This window comes from Ascaphus truei, unplaced genomic scaffold (assembly GCF_040206685.1).
Source record: "Ascaphus truei isolate aAscTru1 unplaced genomic scaffold, aAscTru1.hap1 HAP1_SCAFFOLD_374, whole genome shotgun sequence".
Taxonomy (NCBI): Eukaryota; Metazoa; Chordata; class Amphibia; order Anura; family Ascaphidae; genus Ascaphus; species Ascaphus truei.
In genome coordinates, this window is record NW_027456705.1 from 275,388 (window position 1) to 294,847 (window position 19,460).

Below are 19,460 nucleotides of genomic sequence, written 5' to 3' on the forward strand. Positions count from 1 at the left end.
TCACCTTTCCTGTCTTGCCTTTAAATTCTTTATGGGCAAGCTACCAAGCTATCTGAACAAGCTCCTCACCCCTACCACATGCAGCACCTATCACCTTAGAGCAGACTCCAAAAGACTGTTCATGGTCCCAATGCTCAACAAAGTATCCGGCCGCTCCTCCTTCTCTTACCGTGCATCCCAAAACTGGAACAACCTACCAGAGACTCTCACATCCACCACCAGTTTAAGTTCTTTCAATTCTAAGGCTGTCTCACACTTTAATCTGGTCTGTAACTGTTTCATACGTCCATAATTTATATTTTCTTTAACTGTGCATGCAATGTCTTGTATATAATGTATACCCTGTTCATTTATGTAACTGTATTTGTAACCATGTATTATTTGTCTTAACTCTGTGCTCAGGACATACTTGAAAACGAGAGGTAACTCTCAATGTATTACTTCCTGGTAAAATATTTTATAAATAAATAAATAAGTTGGCGCAGAAAGGAAGAAGCAGATAAGATAATAGTACGGGCTGAAAAAAAACTTAAATGCATGCTTGCTAATGCAAGAAGCCTGACAGTTAAAATGGGAGAGCTTGAATTAATAGCTGCAAGGGAGCAGTTTGATATCATAGGCATTACTGAAACATGGTGGGATGAAACTCATGGCTGGGCAGTTCATTTAGAGGGTTATTCTCTTTTTCGGAAGGATCGAACAAATAGAAGGGGAGGTGGAGTATGTCTATATGTTAAACCAGATCTAAAACCTATTATAAGGGACGATGTTTATGAAGGGAATGATGAAAATGTAGAGACTTTTTGGATAGAAATTAGCAGTGGAGGTAAAAGTATAAAGAAAATGTTTGTGGGAATATGCTATAAACCACCAAATATCTGTGAGATTGAGGAAGCTAAAATACTTTTGCAATTGGAGAAGGCATCAAAACTGGGTCATGTTTGCATAATGGGGGATTTTAATTATCCAGACATAGACTGGGGCAATGAGATTAGCGTTACAACAAAAGGAAACAGGTTTTTGGGGGTGCTTAAAGACAATTATATGATCCAAATGATTGAGGAACCAACCAGGAGAGGGGCAGTACTGGATTTGGTCATATCAAACAATGTAGAAGTAATAACAAATATTCAAGTCCTGGAACATTTGGGTAACAGTGATCATAACATGGTCTCATTTGAAATAAATGATCAGAAAACAGATTACTTGGGTTCAACAAAGACCTTAAATTTTAGAAAAGCAGATTTTATAATAAACTGAGGTCTAATCTACAAGTAATACAATGGGATTATGTTTTTGCAGGAAAAATGTAGAAGATAAATGGGCAGTCTTTAAAACATTGTTAGAAAAGCACACTTATCAGTGTATACCCTTGGGTAATAAGTATAAAAGAAATAAGTCAAAACCAATGTGGCTAAATAAACAGGTAGGGGAGGAAATGGACAAGAAGAGGAAGGCGTTTAGATTCTTTAAGTCAGAAGGGACGGAGATATCGTATCAGAATTATAAGGAATGTAACAAAAATTGCAAAAGGGCAATTAAATTAGCAAAAATAGATAATTTATTTATTTATAAAATATTTTACCAGGAAGTAATACATTGAGAGTTAACTCTCGTTTTCAAGTATGTCCTGGGCACAGAGTTAAGACAAATAATACATGGTTACAAATACAGTTACATAAATGAACAGGGTATACATTATATACAAGACATTGCATGCACAGTTACAGATAATATATATTATAGGCGTATGTAACAGTTACAGACCAGATTAAAATGTGAGACAGCCTTAGATTTGAAAGAACTTAAACTGGTGGTCGATGTGAGAGTCTCTGGTAGGTTGTTCCAGTTTTGGGGTCACGGTAAGAGAAGGAGGAGCGGCCGGATACTTTGTTGAGCCTTGGGACCATGAACAGTCTTTTGGAGTCTGATCTCAGGTGATGAGTGCTGCAAGTGGTAGGGGTGAGGAGCTTGTTCAGATAGCTTGGTAGCTTGCCCATAAAGAATTTAAAGGCAAGACAGGAAAGGTGAACTTTGCGCCTAGACTCGAGTGATGACCAATCTAGTTCTTTGAGCATTTTGCAGTGATGTGTGTTATAGTGGCATTGGAGAACAAAACGACAAATTGAATTGTAGAGGGTGTCAAGTTTGCTAAGGTGGGTTTGAGGTGCCGAGCCATATATTATGTCTCCATAGTCAATAATTGGCATTAGCATCTGCTGTGCGATACGCTTTCTGACCAGGAGACTTAGGGAGGATTTGTTCCTGTAAAGTACCCCTAGTTTGGCATAGGTCTTGGCTGTCAGGGTATCAATGTGCATCCCGAATGTTAAGTGGGAGTCAAACCATAAGCCCAGGTATTTAAAACTAGTGACAGGGTTTAGGGTGGTGTTAGCGTTGGTTCTAATCAGGAGCTCAGTCACTGGAAGCTTTACAAATGTAATCTTGGTCCCAAACACCATGTCTTGTCAGTGTTTAAAAACAGTTTGTTTTGGGAAATCCAGTTTTCGAGTCTCAAAAAGTCAGACTGAAGTATGTGTTGAAGGTCAAAGAGTCTATGGCTGTGTGCATATAGGATTGTGTCATCTGAATACATGTGTATTGAGGCTTCCTTACAAGCTGTGGGAAGATCATTAATGAACACTGAGAAGAGTAGGGGCCCCAGAACAGAGCCTTGCGGGACACCACAGGTGATATCCAGGGGGTTGGAGTTAGAGCCTGAGATGGACACATGTTGGGATCTTCCTGATAGGTAGGACTGAAACCAGTTTAAAGCATGCTTCTCTATTCCAGAGCTCTGGAGTTTTGGTAAGCAGGATAGCATGATCAACTGTATCAAAAGCCTTTGCAAAATCTAGGAATACTGCACCAGTGAGTTGTCCCCGTTCCATTCCCCATTCCACACTGGATTTTATTGCAAACTTTTAGCAGGGTAGTTACGGTGGAGTGTTTGGGACGAAAGCCAGATTGGAATTGGCTAAGGAAATTTGTCTTGTTATACTGTAGTAATCGCTTAATTGGGAGTGGACACATTTTTCCATGACTTTGGATAGAATTGGGAGAAGTGAGATTGGTCTGTAGTTTGAGACAGTGTTTTTGTCCCCACTTTTGAAGATTTGGACAACTCTGGCAGTTTTCCAGGTCTTAGGGATATGGCCTGCAGACAGGATAGAGTTGACTATGGAAGCAATTGGTTTGGCAATGGCTGGGGCACCAAGTCGTAGGAACCTAGATTGTAGCAAGTCGGGTCCACATTGGCTGCTTAGTTTTAGTTTGAGGAGCGCTTATGTAATCTCCTCTTCAGATACTGGGCCAAATGGAAAATTGTGGGCAGTGTTGGGAGGGGGTTGGGCTATGTGGGTGCTCCCAGGATGAGATTCAGGTTTGTGGTTGGGGCTGCGTTTCGCTAATAAGTTAGTGGCAAGGTTTAATTTTCCTTACACAGTACACTATTGCATGGTCACTGAAAATGTCAGGAAGGATGCCAGAGGATTGGATTCTGCTGGGGTTTGAGGAGAGAATCCAGTCTAGCAAGGAATGGTTGTGCGATTTCAGGTTTGTCCATATGGGTTGGGAAATGAGTTGCGATAGGTTAAGTGACTTGAGTTGTATCTGGATTTTATGGTTTTTAGGGTCAAGCCAATTGGAGTTGAAATCCCCAAGAACTAGCAGCTCACTCTTCTCATTCAGAGAGGAAATGGAGCCAAGAAATTGGGTGATATCAGTCAGGGACTGTTGAGGGGCGGTAGATGCCAGCAAGCAAGATGGGCTTAGAAAAGGGGAGGCAGATTTTGCCAACTAGAATTTCAAAAGAGGGTGGGCTGGGTGGGCAATTTACCAGTGTAAATTGTAATGTGTCTGCAAAATAAAATAACACCCCTCCTCCTCTCTTTGACCTATCTCTCCTAAAAATGGAGTATCCCTGAATGGCAATATTTGCATCAGGGGTTTTAGGGGTTAGCCATGTTTCTGTAAGAACGATGGCTTTGGGTTTATGCATAAGGCACCATTCCCTTAGTTCATCAAGTTTGGGCAGCAGGCTCCGGATGTTTATATGGGCGACAGATAGCCCTTTTTGGAATTTAAAGGTGGAATTCTCAGGGGCATGGGACAGAGCTGAAATGGGAGGACCTGGGTTAGGTTCAATATCACCTGCTAAAGAGAGTAATAGTACTGCACCGACACACTTTATTTGAGCAAATACCCAGTATGTACCTGGCAGATACCTGGAATGCGCCGCTCCTCACCTCTGACAAGCCCCATTGCGTTTGCCTTCCCAGCCTGGTTTCATGCCTGGCTGACGGGCGGCTGATCTGTTAAATGATAATGATTAGGATTTAATAGGCTGCAATGCTTCGCGTGTCTACCAGATGGCATAAATTCATGAATTGTAATGCAGTATATATATATATATACTGTGCAGTATTGCAGCCAGCGGGAATAAAATGCTTCAATCCCTGCCTGGAAAATACCTCAATGCACTCTGGCAGAAAACAGTCACAAACCTCAATACACCCGGGTATACCCGAATTCGTGGGACTAGCCGAGCTCGAATAAAGTGTGTCGCCAGTGTATGAGCAGAAATTTGGGTAGTTGTTTGCAACTCGTAAATTTGTGGTGTTTGCCATTAGAGTGAGCAGTGGTTGGAGTGCTGGTTTTTAGAGTTCTCCACCAACATTCAGTAGATAGTGAAAGGCTTTTGAGTAGTCCAGGGTGTATGGTGATGTTGGGTGTGGGCCGGGATGGTGGAGTTTGTAGTGTATAGAGGAAGTATCATCTCCATGAGGCCAGGAGAAAGAAAAAAGTAAAGATACATAGCAGGTTCATTATGCCAGAGGTAGGCAGTACTGAAAATAATGAATAAAGGATTGCAATAGAAAGTAAAATTAACCCTAAAATGTTCTTGAAGTACCTTAATAACAAAAAAAGTGAAAATAAAATATAGGACCCTTTCAGTGTGAGATGGGTTAGCAGATTATTGGAGATAAGGAAAAAGCAGAAGTATTACACAATTATTTTGCCTCTGTGTTTACCAGGAAAGAATCAATTTCAATTGTAGTGACGCAGGAGGAAGCCACAACCTCCATATTAATGAACAATTGGTTAACTGAGGAAGAAGTTCATAAGCGGCTTGATGAAATCAAAGTATATAAGGCACCTGGCCCCGATGGCATACATCCAAGAGTTCAAGGAGTTAAGCTCAGTAATAGCCAAACCATTACATTTAATATTCAAGGACTCCATTTCCACAGGCTCAGTACCACAAGATTGGCGTATAGCAGATGTGGTGCCTATATTTAAAAAGGGAGCTAGATCACACCCGGGGAATTACAGACCTGTAAGCCTGACTTCAATAGTAGGGAAACTACTTGAAGGTTTAATACGGGATAATATTCAGGAATACCTAATCGAAAACAAAACTTTTTCTAATAATAGTCAGCATGGATTTATGAAGAATAGGTCATGCCAAACTAACCTCATTTGTTTCTTTGAGGAGAAAAGTAGGAATTTAGACCAGGGTAATGCAGTTGATGTGGTCTACTTAGATTTTGCAAAGGCTTTTTATACGGTTCCACACAAGAGATTGGTGTACAAAATAAAGCAAATTGAACTCAGTAGTTATATATGCACCTGTATTGAAAACTGGTTAAAGGACAGACAACAGAGGGTTGTCATAAAGGGAACTTTTGCAGGTTGGGCTAAAGTCGTGAGTGGAGTACTTCAGGGATCGGTACTGGGACTCCTGCTTTTTAACTTGTTTATTAATGACCTTGAGGTTGGCATCGAGAGCAAAGTCTCCATCTTTGCTGATGATACTAAAATTGTGTAAGGTAGTAGAATCAGAACAGGATGTCATTTATCTCCAGAAGGACTTGGAGAGACTGGAAACGTGGGCAGGTAAATGGCAAATTAGGTTTAATACAGATAAATGTAAGGTTATGCATTTGGGATGCAAGAATAAACAGATGACTTACAAATTAAATGGGGATAAATTGGGGGAATTCTTGATGGAGAAGGATTTATGAGTGCTTGTAGACAGCAGGCTTAGCAATAGTGCCCAAATTCAGGCAGTAGCTGCAAAGGCAAACAAGATCTTATCTTGCATCAAACGGGCAATGGATGGAAGGGAAGTAAACATAATTATGCCCCTTTACAAAGCATTAGTAAGACCACACCTTGAACATGGAGTACAATTTTGGGCACCAATCCTAAGAAAAGACATTATGGAACTAGAGAGAGTGCAGAGAAGAGCCATCAAATTAATAAAGGGGATGGACAATCTAACTTATGAGGAGAGGCTAGCTAAATTAGATTTATTTACATTAGAAAAGAGGCGTCTAAGAGGGGATATGATAACTATATACAAATATATTTGGGGACAGTACAAGGAGCTTTCAAATGAACTATTCATCCCACGGGCAGTACTAAGGACTCGGGGCCATCCCTTAAGGTTGGAGGAAAGGAGATTTCACCAGCAACAAAGGAAAGGGTTCTTTACAGTAAGGGCAGTTACAGTGTGGGATTCATTACCCATGGAGACTGTGATGGCAGATACAATAGATTTGTTAAAAAAAAGGTTGGACATCTTTTTAGATGGGAAAGGTATACAGGGATATACCAAATAAGTATACATGGGAAGGATGCTGATCCAGGATAAAAGTTCCTTAAATATGACAACAAATGTTCTTCTGGAATACACACATTACCCAGCATGCAGTATTGTATCTCTTCTAATTGCATTCAGAGTCCTAGTCAGATAATGAATTAAACATTATTTTTAATTAATAACACCACTTCATTTTTTGACGGACGAGAACTCGTAGCAATTAGAGCAGTGATCTCTCTTTGAGAGATATCTCTATCTCTCTCTCTATACACACACACACACACACACACACACACACACACACACACACACACACACACACACACACACACACGCGCCATCAAGAAGAATATTGGACTGAATATAGCAGAATTGAGAGAAGCGGCGAGAGATCGGAAGACATGGAGAACACTGATCCATAGAGAGGACGAGAGTCGTACTCGACTGAACGGATAGAATATATATATATATATATATACACACTGTTCGACAAACCTATACATTTGCACGCCCCGGGCGAGTGGATTTAACATCGTGGCGAGCTCCTGTTGGCCCAAGCAGCACACGTGTGGTACTAGGTGGCGAGTAGATTTTTTGGTGATTTGTCGACCACTGTATATATATATATATATATATATATATATATATATATATATATATATATATATATATATATATATATCATTGTAACAATGAGGCTGTAGCCGGGGAGCTCCTTCATCTCCACACAGAGACAGCCTCGGTTAGACCGGGGACACGGGGCAGGAAGCATTAAACATTGTATCACTGCTGATAACCTTTTGTTCTGCAGGAATCACAGAATATGCAGCTGTGTATCGGAACTCCGCGAATACAGGTGAGTCTGGTGGGAAGGCGCCCTTCCCCCGATTATAGGGGTGTATAGTAGTACAGAGACCCTTCCCCCGATTATAGGGGTGTATAGTAGTACAGAGACCCTCCCCCCGATTATAAGGGTGTATAGTACGGGGACATTACCGCCCTTTCATAGTGAAAAATCAACATCATCAGATCTCCCCCAGTCCCCATCATCAGATCTCCCCCAGTCCTCCTAATCATCAGATCTCCCCCAGTCCCCATCATCAGATCTCCCCCAGTCCTCCTAATCATCAGATCTCCCCCAGTCCCCATCATCAGATCTCCCCCAGTCCCCAACAGATCTCCCCCAGTCCCCCTAATCATCAGATCTCCCCCACTCCCGATCATCATTAGATCTCCCCCAGTCCCCATCAGATCTCCTCCAGCCCCCCTCATCATCATCAGCTTCTCCCCCTCATCATCAGCTTCTCCCCCTCATCATCAGATCTCCCCCAGTCCCCATCATCAGATCTCCCCCAGTCCCCATCATCATATCTCACCCAGTCCCCATCAGATCTCCCCCAGTCCCCATCATCAGATCTCACCCAGTCCCCATCATCATCAGATCTCCCCCAGTCCCCCTCATCATCAGATCTCCCCCAGTCCTCCCCATCATCAGATCTCCCCCAGTCCTCCCCATCATCAGATCTCCCCCAGTCCCCCTCATCCTCATATCTCCCCAGTCCAACAGATCTCCCCCAGTCCTCTTAATCATCAGATCTCCCCCAGTCCCCATCTGATCTCCCCAAGTCCCAATCATCATCAGATCTCACCCAGTCCCCATCATCAGATCTCCCCCAGTCCTGCTCATCATCATCAGATCTCCCCCAGTCCCCCTCATCAGATCTCCCCCAGTCCCCCTCATCATCAGATTTCCCCCAGTCCCCTCATCATCATCAGATCTGCCCCAGCCCCCCTCATCATCATCAGATCTCCCCCAGGCCCCCTCATCATCATCATCATATCTCCCCCAGTCCCCCTCACCATCAGATCTCCCCCAGTCCCCCTCACCATCATCAGATCCCTCCCAGTCCCCCTCATCATCAGATCACCCCCAGTCCCCCTCACCATCATCAGATCTCCCCCAGTCCCCCTCATCATCAGATCTCCCCCAGTCCCCCTCACCATCATCAGATCTCCCCCAGTCCCCCTCATCATCAGAACTCCCCCAGTCCACCGCATCATCAGATCTCCTCCAGTCCTCCTAATCATCCTCACATCTCCCCTAATCCCCCCCCTGCATCCTCACATCTCCCCCAGTGACCATCATATCTCCCACCTACATCTCCCCCAGTCCCCATCACATCTCCCCCTTACATCTCCCCCAGTCCCCATCACATCTCCCCCTGTCTCCCTCACATCGCCTCCTCACCTGTCCAGTCGGCGGGCAGCGTCTCCCACCGCTGTATAACTGACCGAATCCCACCGCTGTATAACTGTCTGAATCCCACCGCTGTATAACTGTCTGAATCCCACCGCTGTATAACTGTCTGAATCCCACCGCTGTATAACTGTCTGAATCCCACCGCTGTATAACTGTCTGAATCCCACCGCTGTATAACTGTCTGAATCCCACCGCTGTATAACTGTCTGAATCCCACCGCTGTATAACTGTCTGAATCCCACCGCTGTATAACTGTCTGAATCCCACCGCTGTATAACTGTCTGAATCCCACCGCTGTATAACTGACCGAATCCCACCGCTGTATAACTGTCTGAATCCCACCGCTGTATAACTGTCTGAATCCCACCGCTGTATAACTGTCTGAATCCCACCGCTGTATAACTGTCTGAATCCCACCGCTGTATAACTGTCTGAATCCCACCGCTGTATAACTGTCTGAATCCCACCGCTGTATAACTGTCTGAATCCCACCGCTGTATAACTGTCTGAATCCCACCGCTGTATAACTGTCTGAATCCCACCGCTGTATAACTGTCTGATTCCCACCGCTGTATAACTGTCTGATTCCCACCGCTGTATAACTGTCTGAATCCCACCGCTGTATAACTGTCTGAATCCCACCGCTGTATAACTGACCGAATCCCACCGCTGTATAACTGTCTGAATCCCACCGCCGTATAACTGACCGAATCCCACCGCTGTATAACTGTCTGAATCCCACCGCTGTATAACTGTCTGAATCCCACCGCTGTATAACTGTCTGAATCCCACCGCTGTATAACTGTCTGAATCCCACCGCTGTATAACTGACCGAATCCCACCGCTGTATAACTGTCTGAATCCCACCGCCGTATAACTGACCGAATCCCACCGCTGTATAACTGTCTGAATCCCACCGCTGTATAACTGTCTGAATCCCACCGCTGTATAACTGTCTGAATCCCACCGCTGTATAACTGACCGAATCCCACCGCTGTATAACTGTCTGAATCCCACCGCTGTATAACTGTCTGAATCCCACCGCTGTATAACTGACCGAATCCCACCGCTGTATAACTGTCTGAATCCCACCGCTGTATAACTGTCTGAATCCCACCGCTGTATAACTGTCTGAATCCCACCGCTGTATAACTGTCTGAATCCCACCACTGTATAACTGTCTGAATCCCACCGCTGTATAACTGTCTGAATCCCACCGCTGTATAACTGTCTGAATCCCACCGCTGTATAACTGTCTGAATCCCACCGCTGTATAACTGTCTGAATCCCACCGCTGTATAACTGTCTGAATCCCACCGCTGTATAACTGTCTGAATCCCACCGCTGTATAACTGTCTGAATCCCACCGCTGTATAACTGACCGAATCCCACCGCTGTATAACTGTCTGAATCCCACCGCTGTATAACTGTCTGAATCCCACCGCTGTATAACTGTCTGAATCCCACCGCTGTATAACTGTCTGAATCCCACCGCTGTATAACTGTCTGAATCCCACCGCTGTATAACTGTCTGAATCCCACCGCTGTATAACTGTCTGAATCCCACCGCTGTATAACTGTCTGAATCCCACCGCTGTATAACTGTCTGAATCCCACCGCTGTATAACTGTCTGAATCCCACCGCTGTATAACTGTCTGAATCCCACCGCTGTATAACTGTCTGAATCCCACCGCTGTATAACTGGCTGAATCCCACCGCTGTATAACTGTCTGAATCCCACCGCTGTATAACTGTCTGAATCCCACCGCTGTATAACTGTCTGAATCCCACCGCTGTATAACTGTCTGAATCCCACCGCTGTATAACTGTCTGAATCCCACCGCTGTATAACTGTCTGAATCCCACCGCTGTATAACTGGCTGAATCCCACCGCTGTATAACTGGCTGAATCCCACCGCTGTATAACTGACCGAATCCCACCGCTGTATAACTGACCGAATCCCACCGCTGTATAACTGACTGAATCCCACCGCTGTATAACTGACCGAATCCCACCGCTGTATAACTGTCTGAATCCCACCGCTGTATAACTGTCTGAATCCCACCGCTGTATAACTGTCTGAATCCCACCGCTGTATAACTGTCTGAATCCCACCGCTGTATAACTGTCTGAATCCCACCGCTGTATAACTGACCGAATCCCACCGCTGTATAACTGACCGAATCCCACCGCTGTATAACTGTCTGAATCCCACCGCTGTATAACTGTCTGAATCCCACCGCTGTATAACTGTCTGAATCCCACCGCTGTATAACTGTCTGAATCCCACCGCTGTATAACTGTCTGAATCCCACCGCTGTATAACTGTCTGAATCCCACCGCTGTATAACTGTCTGAATCCCACCGCTGTATAACTGTCTGAATCCCACCGCTGTATAACTGTCTGAATCCCACCGCTGTATAACTGACCGAATCCCACCGCTGTATAACTGGCTGAAAATGCAAGTGACAAAACCTATAAGCCATCACATAAAAAGTCATCTCTACCGGGGTCCTTGTGATATAAAGGAGGAAGCTGGTACCCTGAGGCATGCTCTCTGAGAGGTTTGGGGGATGCTGGAGTCTGGGTTCACCCTCCATATATTCTGTGTATGTACAGTATGTATGTACAGTATGTATGTACAGTATGTATGTATGCAGGTATCTATGTCTGCAGGTATCTATGTATGCATCTATGCAGGTATGCATGTAATATATATATATTCTTAGTTAAGTTATGGTGGGTAAAAAAAGTGACAAAAACCCTCCACAGCAAAGCAATATTGCAATTTGCTGTGGAGGGTTTTTGTCACTTTTTTTTACCCACCATAACTTAACTAAGTGTGGTGAAACCTATCCCTGCTTCATTGCATAGCCAGTATAACCAACCCCAGACTGAGGAGACCCATTAAGGTCGAAACGGCGGTCTGTAGGTGGGTTTACTGGCTATGTATCTTAACCCTGGCTGTGCTCAAAGCTGTGACCATGCCGCAAGCTTAAGCCTATAGGGAACCATGTTAATGGTTTTGAAGCAAAAGGTGGCACTGTGTGCTCATTTGCATGTCATTTCCCAGAATCCCTTGCTGCAGTGGAAGTGCTGGGTGATAATGGTGAAAGGTGGGGTTGCAGACCTGTCTATGACATGTGAATGAGCATACTGAAGTGCCGACGAGTATTCTAAAACAAACCAGGGGCAATCACCAACTAGACCCGGGTACATGCTGGGTACAGGCTGGGTACAGGCTGGGTACATGCCGGGTGCATGCTGGGTACATGCTGGGTACATGCTGGGTGCATGCTGCAACATTTCAGTGACATTTCTGCAGACAGACTAATGGCCCATCGGATTAAAAGAGGGGGTCCCTGGCAGTCCCATTCAAACTGAATGCTGCCTGGGACCCCTGCTGTGTTAATCCGATGGGCCATTAGTCTCTGCAGAAATGTCACTGAAATGTTTGCAGCATGTACCCAGCATGCACCCAGCATGCACCCAGCATGTACCCAGCATGTACCCAGCATGTACCCAGCATGTACCCAGCATGTACCCAGCATGCACCCAGCATGTACCCAGCATGTACCCGGGTCTTGTTGGTGATTGCCCCAGATTTTCCAAGGCAAGTTTTAGAATACTCGTCGGCGCGCCTGTATAGTAATCTTTCCATTTGCTATATATAGGAAACCTAAAACAATTCCACGAGTCCCTGAACTCATTCCATCCATCAATTAAACTCAAAATGGATTATTTGGCAAACCTAATAAACTTTCTAGATACAACAGTAACACTGAAAGATGGCAAACTACACACAAACTACACACAAACTACACACAAACTACACACAAACTACACACAAACTACACACCTCTATACAAGAAACCTACAGACAGATGCAGTAATCTCCACAACTCCAGCTTCCATCCCACTCACACCAAACAAGGTATCATACACAGCCAGGCTATAAGATACCCCCGCATGTGCTCTGACACTGAAGACAGAAACCGGCATCTCACAACCCTGACCGAATCGTTCAGACAGAAGGGATACAAACCAAAGACCATTGCCAAAACTATTACATCTGCACTAAAAGCCCCACGAGAACACCTGCTACAATACAGACAGAAAGAACCCACCACACGCATACCACTAGTGACCACACACAACCCTACCCTAGAGGGAATATGAAAAATAATCAAAGATCTGCAACCCATGCTGACAGAGGATGCGACATTAAAAGAAATATTTCCCAAACCTCCCATTCTTGCGTTCCGGCAACCACCAAACCTCAAACAGAAATTAGTCAGCAGAAAACTTCACAACGAACTTAAAGACACTGACAATGGCACAAAACCGTGCAACAACAAACGCTGCAAACGCTGCAAACGCTGCAAACATATATGCCAGGATCCCACAGCCAGTCACAACCATTGAACATTCAATGTGAAAGGATCATACAGCTGCACACCCAGGAATGTAGTGTATATGATTCAGTGCAACAAATGTGACCAAGGTTGCTACATTGGGGAAACCAGCCAAACACTACAAGGCAGAATGAATATGCACAGACACTCCATACTCCATCACGATGAAGGAAGATACTGCTCACCTGTGGGACATCACTTCTCACAACCAGATCATTCCATAAATGATTTAAAAATCAAAATCCCCAATGGAATATTTAAACGCACCAAGAACGGAAAACATTTGAGCTCAGAATGATAAGACTCTCTGACACCAAAACAAGTGGACTTATGCGGACATAGGGTTTCTCACACCCTATCATAATTGTTTATAATTATCCTGCTTGCCTTAATTCTTATCCACACTTTCTCTCCCCCCCCCCCCCAGCAACCCCCCTCCCAGCATCCCTCCCCCTCCCCACCTTCCCTTGTCACCTTCCCCTGGCTTCAAACACTTTTACACCCTACCTTATCTACAGTACATATCTGGCGGGTTTTTCTACACTTCTAGCCATAGATTCCTGTGTATATCAGTATTGCAGACCTGAAGAAGAGAGGAGAACTCTCGAAAGCTTGTCCTGTGACATAAATTGTTAGTCCAAATAAAAAAGGTTTCACCTAATACTGAAGAACTCATTTATTCTGCACTATCGCAACTGGACTAACACGGCTATTTCCGATAGAGATTATACATATATATACTGTGACTAAAGTATATAGTGACACATATATATATGGTACAAACTATCACTATTATAGTATATACAATTAGTGTATATTGGCAATATGCTGCCCACCTGGGGCTTTATATAGCACCTTATATACCGTAATTAATCATAAAATAGGTGTGGCTAGCTCTGCTCTTGTATGTATATATAAAAAGGTAATATATATTTTAATGTGATATATATATATTTATTTAAATGTGTTTGAATCTGTTTGATTGCAGGAGAAGCAGAAAAAAAACAAGATAATGAGGTAAGATGCCGGAGGGGAGTCATTGTGGGATCGCTGGAGTGTGTGAGCGCAGTGTGCAGTGTGTGAGCGCAGTGTGCAGTGTGTGAGCGCAGTGTGCAGTGTGTGAGCGCAGTGTGCAGTGTGTGAGCGCAGTGTGCAGTGTGTGAGCGCAGTGTGCAGTGTGTGAGCGCAGTGTGCAGTGTGTGAGCGCAGTGTGCAGTGTGTGAGCGCAGTGTGCAGTGTGTGAGCGCAGTGTGCAGTGTGTGAGCGCAGTGTGCAGTGTGTGAGCGCAGTGTGCAGTGTGTGAGCGCAGTGTGCAGTGTGTGAGAGCAGTGTGCGAGCGCAGTGTGCAGTGTGTGAGCGCAGTGTGCGAGCGCAGTGTGCAGTGTGTGAGCGCAGAGTGCAGTGTGTGAGCTCAGTGTGCGAGCGCAGTGTGCAGTGTGAGATCAGTGCGTGAGCGCAGTGTGAGATCAGTGTGTATGTGCGCAGTGTGAGATCAGTGTGTATGTGCACGGTGTGAGATCAGTGCGGGAGCGCAGTGTGCTGTGTGAGATCATTGCGGGAGCGCAGTGTGAGATCAGTGTGGGAGCGCAGTGTGAGATCAGTGTGTATGTGCGCGGTGTGAGATCAGTGCAGGAGCGCAGTGTGCTGTGTGAGATCAGTGCGGGAGCGCAGTGTGCTGTGTGAGATCATTGCGGGAGCGCAGTGTGAGATCAGTGTGGGAGCGCAGTGTGAGATCAGTGTGTATGTGTGCTGTGTGAGATCAGTGCGGGAGCGCAGTGTGCTGTGTGAGATCAGAGCGGGAGCGCAGTGTGCTGTGTGAGATCAGTGGGAGAGCGCAGTGTGCTGTGTGAGATCAGTGGGAGAGCGCAGTGTGCTGTGTGAGATCAGAGCGGGAGCGCAGTGTGCTGTGTGAGATCAGTGGGAGAGCGCAGTGTGCTGTGTGAGATCAGTGCGGGAGCGCAGTGTGCGGTGTGAGATCAGTGCGGGAGCGCAGTGTGCGGTGTGAGATCAGTGCGGGAGCACAGTGTGCGGTGTGAGATCAGTGCGGGAGTGCAGTGTGCGGTGTGAGATCAGAGCGGGAGCGCAGTGTGCTGTGTGAGATCAGTGCGGGAGCGCAGTGTGCTGTATGAGATCAGTGCGGGAGCGCAGTGTGCGGTGTGAGATCAGAGCGGGAGCGCAGTGTGCTGTGTGAGATCAGTGCGGGAGCGCAGTGTGCAGTGTGAGATCAGTGCGGGAGCGCAGTGTGCTGTGTGAGATCAGTGCGGGAGCGCAATGTGCTGTGTGAGATCAGTGGGAGAGCGCAGTGTGCTGTGTGAGATCAGTGCGGGAGCGCAGTGTGCTGTGTGAGATCAGTGCGGGAGCGCAGTGTGCTGTGTGAGATCAGTGCGGGAGCGCAATGTGCTGTGTGAGATCAGTGGGAGAGCGCAGTGTGCGGTGTGAGATCAGTGCGGGAGCAGTGTGCTGTGTGAGATCAGTGCGGGAGCGCAGTGTGCTGTGTGAGATCAGTGGGAGAGCGCAGTGTGCTGTGTGAGATCAGTGCGGGAGCGCAGTGTGCGGTGTGAGATCAGTGCGGGAGCGCAGTTTGCTGTGTGAGATCAGTGCAGGAGCGCAGTGTGCGGTGTGAGATCAGTGCGGGAACGCAGTGTGCGGTGTGAGATCAGTGCGGGAGCGCAGTGTGCTGTGTGAGATCTGTGTGCAGCATGAGATCAGTGAGGGAGCGCAGTGTGCTGTGTGAGATCTGTGCGGGAGCGCAGTGTGCGGTGTGAGATCAGTGGGAGAGCGCAGTGTGCGGTGTGAGATCAGTGCGGGAGCAGTGTGCTGTGTGATATCAGTGCGGGAGCCAGTGTGCTGTGTGAGATCAGTGTGTATGTGCGCGGTGTGAGATCAGTGCAGGAGCGCAGTGTGCTGTGTGAGATCAGTGTGTATGTGCGCAGTGTGCTGTGTGAGATCTGTGTGCAGCATGAGATCAGTGAGGGAGCGCAGTGTGCTGTGTGAGATCTGTGCGGGAGCGCAGTGTGCTGTGTGAGATCAGTGCGGGAGCGCAGTGTGCTGTGTGAGATCAGTGCGGGAGCGCAGTGTGCGGTGTGAGATCAGTGCGGGAGCGCAGTGTGCTGTGTGAGATCAGTGCGGGAGCGCAGTGTGCTGTGTGAGATCAGTGCGGGAGCGCAGTGTGCGGTGTGAGATCAGTGCGGGAGCGCAGTGTGCTGTGTGAGATCAGTGCGGGAGCAGTGTGCTGTGTGAGATCAGTGCGGGAGCCAGTGTGCTGTGTGAGATCAGTGTGTATGTGCGCGGTGTGAGATCAGTGCAGGAGCGCAGTGTGCTGTGTGAGATCAGTGTGTATGTGTGCTGTGTGAGATCAGTGTGGGAGCGCAGTGTGCTGTGAGAGATCAGTACGGGAGCGCAGTGTGCAGTGTGAGATCAGTGCGGGAGCACAGTGTGCTGTGTGAGATCAGTGCGGGAGCGCAGTGTGCAGTGTAAGATCAGTGCGGGAGCAGTGTGCTGTGTGAGATCAGTGCGGGAGCGCAGTGTGAGATTAGTGTGTATGTGCACGGTGTGAGATCAGTGCAGGAGCGCAGTGTGCTGTGAGAGATCAGTACGGGTGCGCAGTGTGCTGTGTGAGATCAGTGCGGGAGCGCAGTGTGCTGTGTGAGATCAGTGCGGGAGCGCAGTGTGCTGTGTGAGATCAGTGCGGGAGCGCAGTGTGCTGTGAGAGATCAGTACGGGAGCAGAGTGTGCTGTGAGAGATCAGTGCGGGAGCGCAGTGTGCTGTGTGAGATCAGTGTGTATGTGCGCGGTGTGAGATCAGTGCAGGAGCGCAGTGTGCTGTGTGAGATCAGTGTGTATGTGTGCTGTGTGAGATCAGTGTGGGAGCGCAGTGTGCTGTGAGATCAGTGCGGGAGCGCAGTGTGCTGTGTAGCGCAGTGTACGGTGTGAGATCAGTGCGGTAGCGCAGTGTGCTGTGTGAGATCAGTGTGTATGTGTGCTGTGTGAGATCAGTGCGGGAGCACAGTGTGCTGTGTGAGATCAGTACGGGTGCGTAGTGTGCTGTGTGAGATCAGTGCGGGTGCGCAGTGTGCTGTGTGAGATCTGTGCGGGTGCGCAGTGTGCTGTGTGAGATCAGTACGGGTGCGCAGTGTGCTGTGTGAGATCAGTGTGTATGTGTGCAGTGTGAGATCTGTGCGGGAGCGCAGTGTGCGGTGTGAGATCAGTGCGGGAGCGCAGTGTGCTGTGTGAGATCAGTGCGGGAGCGCAGTGTGCTGTGTGAGATCAGTACGGGAGCGCAGTGTGCTGTGTGAGATCAGTACGGGTGCGTAGTGTGCTGTGTGAGATCAGTACGGGTGCGCAGTGTGCTGTGTGAGATCAGTACGGGTGCGCAGTGTGCTGTGTGAGATCAGTGCGGGAGCGCAGTGTGCTGTGTGAGATCAGTGCGGGAGCGCAGTGTGCTGTGTGAGATCAGTGCAGGAGCGCAGTGTGCTGTGTGAGATCAGTGCGGGAGCGCAGTGTGCTGTGTGAGATCAGTGCGGGAGCGCAATGTGCGGTGTGAGATCAGTGCGGGAGCGCAGTGTGCTGTGAGAGATCAGTACGGGAGCAGAGTGTGCTGTGAGAGATCAGTGCGGGAGCGCAGTGTGCTGTGTGAGATCAGTGTGTATGTGCGCGGTGTGAGATCAGTGCAGGAGCGCAGTGTGCTGTGTGAGATCAGTGTGTATGTGTGCTGTGTGAGATCAGTGTGGGAGCGCAGTGTGTTGTGAGAGATCAGTACGGGAGCGCAGTGTGCAGTGTGAGATCAGTGCGGGAGCACAGTGTGCTGTGTGAGATCAGTGCGGGAGCGCAGTGTGCAGTGTAAGATCAGTGCGGGAGCAGTGTGCTGTGTGAGATCAGTGCGGGAGCGCAGTGTGAGATTAGTGTGTATGTGCACGGTGTGAGATCAGTGCAGGAGCGCAGTGTGCTGTGAGAGATCAGTACGGGTGCGCAGTGTGCTGTGTGAGATCAGTGCGGGAGCGCAGTGTGCTGTGTGAGATCAGTGCGGGAGCGCAGTGTGCTGTGTGAGATCAGTGCGGGAGCGCAGTGTGCTGTGAGAGATCAGTACGGGAGCAGAGTGTGCTGTGAGAGATCAGTGCGGGAGCGCAGTGTGCTGTGTGAGATCAGTGTGTATGTGCGCGGTGTGAGATCAGTGCAGGAGCGCAGTGTGCTGTGTGAGATCAGTGTGTATGTGTGCTGTGTGAGATCAGTGTGGGAGCGCAGTGTGCTGTGAGATCAGTGCGGGAGCGCAGTGTGCTGTGTAGCGCAGTGTACGGTGTGAGATCAGTGCGGTAGCGCAGTGTGCTGTGTGAGATCAGTGTGTATGTGTGCTGTGTGAGATCAGTGCGGGAGCACAGTGTGCTGTGTGAGATCAGTACGGGTGCGTAGTGTGCTGTGTGAGATCAGTGCGGGTGCGCAGTGTGCTGTGTGAGATCTGTGCGGGTGCGCAGTGTGCTGTGTGAGATCAGTACGGGTGCGCAGTGTGCTGTGAGATCAGTGCGGGAGCGCAGTGTGCTGTGTAGCGCAGTGTACGGTGTGAGATCAGTGCGGTAGCGCAGTGTGCTGTGTGAGATCAGTGTGTATGTGTGCTGTGTGAGATCAGTGCGGGAGCACAGTGTGCTGTGTGAGATCAGTACGGGTGCGTAGTGTGCTGTGTGAGATCAGTGCGGGTGCGCAGTGTGCTGTGTGAGATCTGTGCGGGTGCGCAGTGTGCTGTGTGAGATCAGTACGGGTGCGCAGTGTGCTGTGTGAGATCAGTGTGTATGTGTGCAGTGTGAGATCTGTGCGGGAGCGCAGTGTGCGGTGTGAGATCAGTGCGGGAGCGCAGTGTGCTGTGTGAGATCAGTGCGGGAGCGCAGTGTGCTGTGTGAGATCAGTACGGGAGCGCAGTGTGCTGTGTGAGATCAGTACGGGTGCGTAGTGTGCTGTGTGAGATCAGTACGGGTGCGCAGTGTGCTGTGTGAGATCAGTACGGGTGCGCAGTGTGCTGTGTGAGATCAGTGCGGGAGCGCAGTGTGCTGTGTGAGATCAGTGCGGGAGCGCAGTGTGCTGTGTGAGATCAGTGCAGGAGCGCAGTGTGCTGTGTGAGATCAGTGCGGGAGCGCAGTGTGCTGTGTGAGATCAGTGCGGGAGCGCAATGTGCGGTGTGAGATCAGTG

At 47.9% G+C, this 19,460-nt stretch overlaps 1 protein-coding gene across 2 annotated transcripts in view; it reads left to right on the forward strand.

Annotated features, from left to right (window-relative positions):
* LOC142483860 (pregnancy-specific beta-1-glycoprotein 7-like) overlaps positions 1–19,460 on the forward strand; it is a 153,426-nt gene that overhangs the window by 109,772 nt on the left and 24,194 nt on the right. For both annotated transcript variants that reach the window (XM_075583782.1, XM_075583781.1), the window contains 2 exons: positions 7,419–7,463; positions 14,274–14,302. In XM_075583782.1, coding sequence (XP_075439897.1) covers positions 7,419–7,463; positions 14,274–14,302 — 74 coding nt within the window. The remainder of the gene's footprint in view (positions 1–7,418; positions 7,464–14,273; positions 14,303–19,460) is intronic.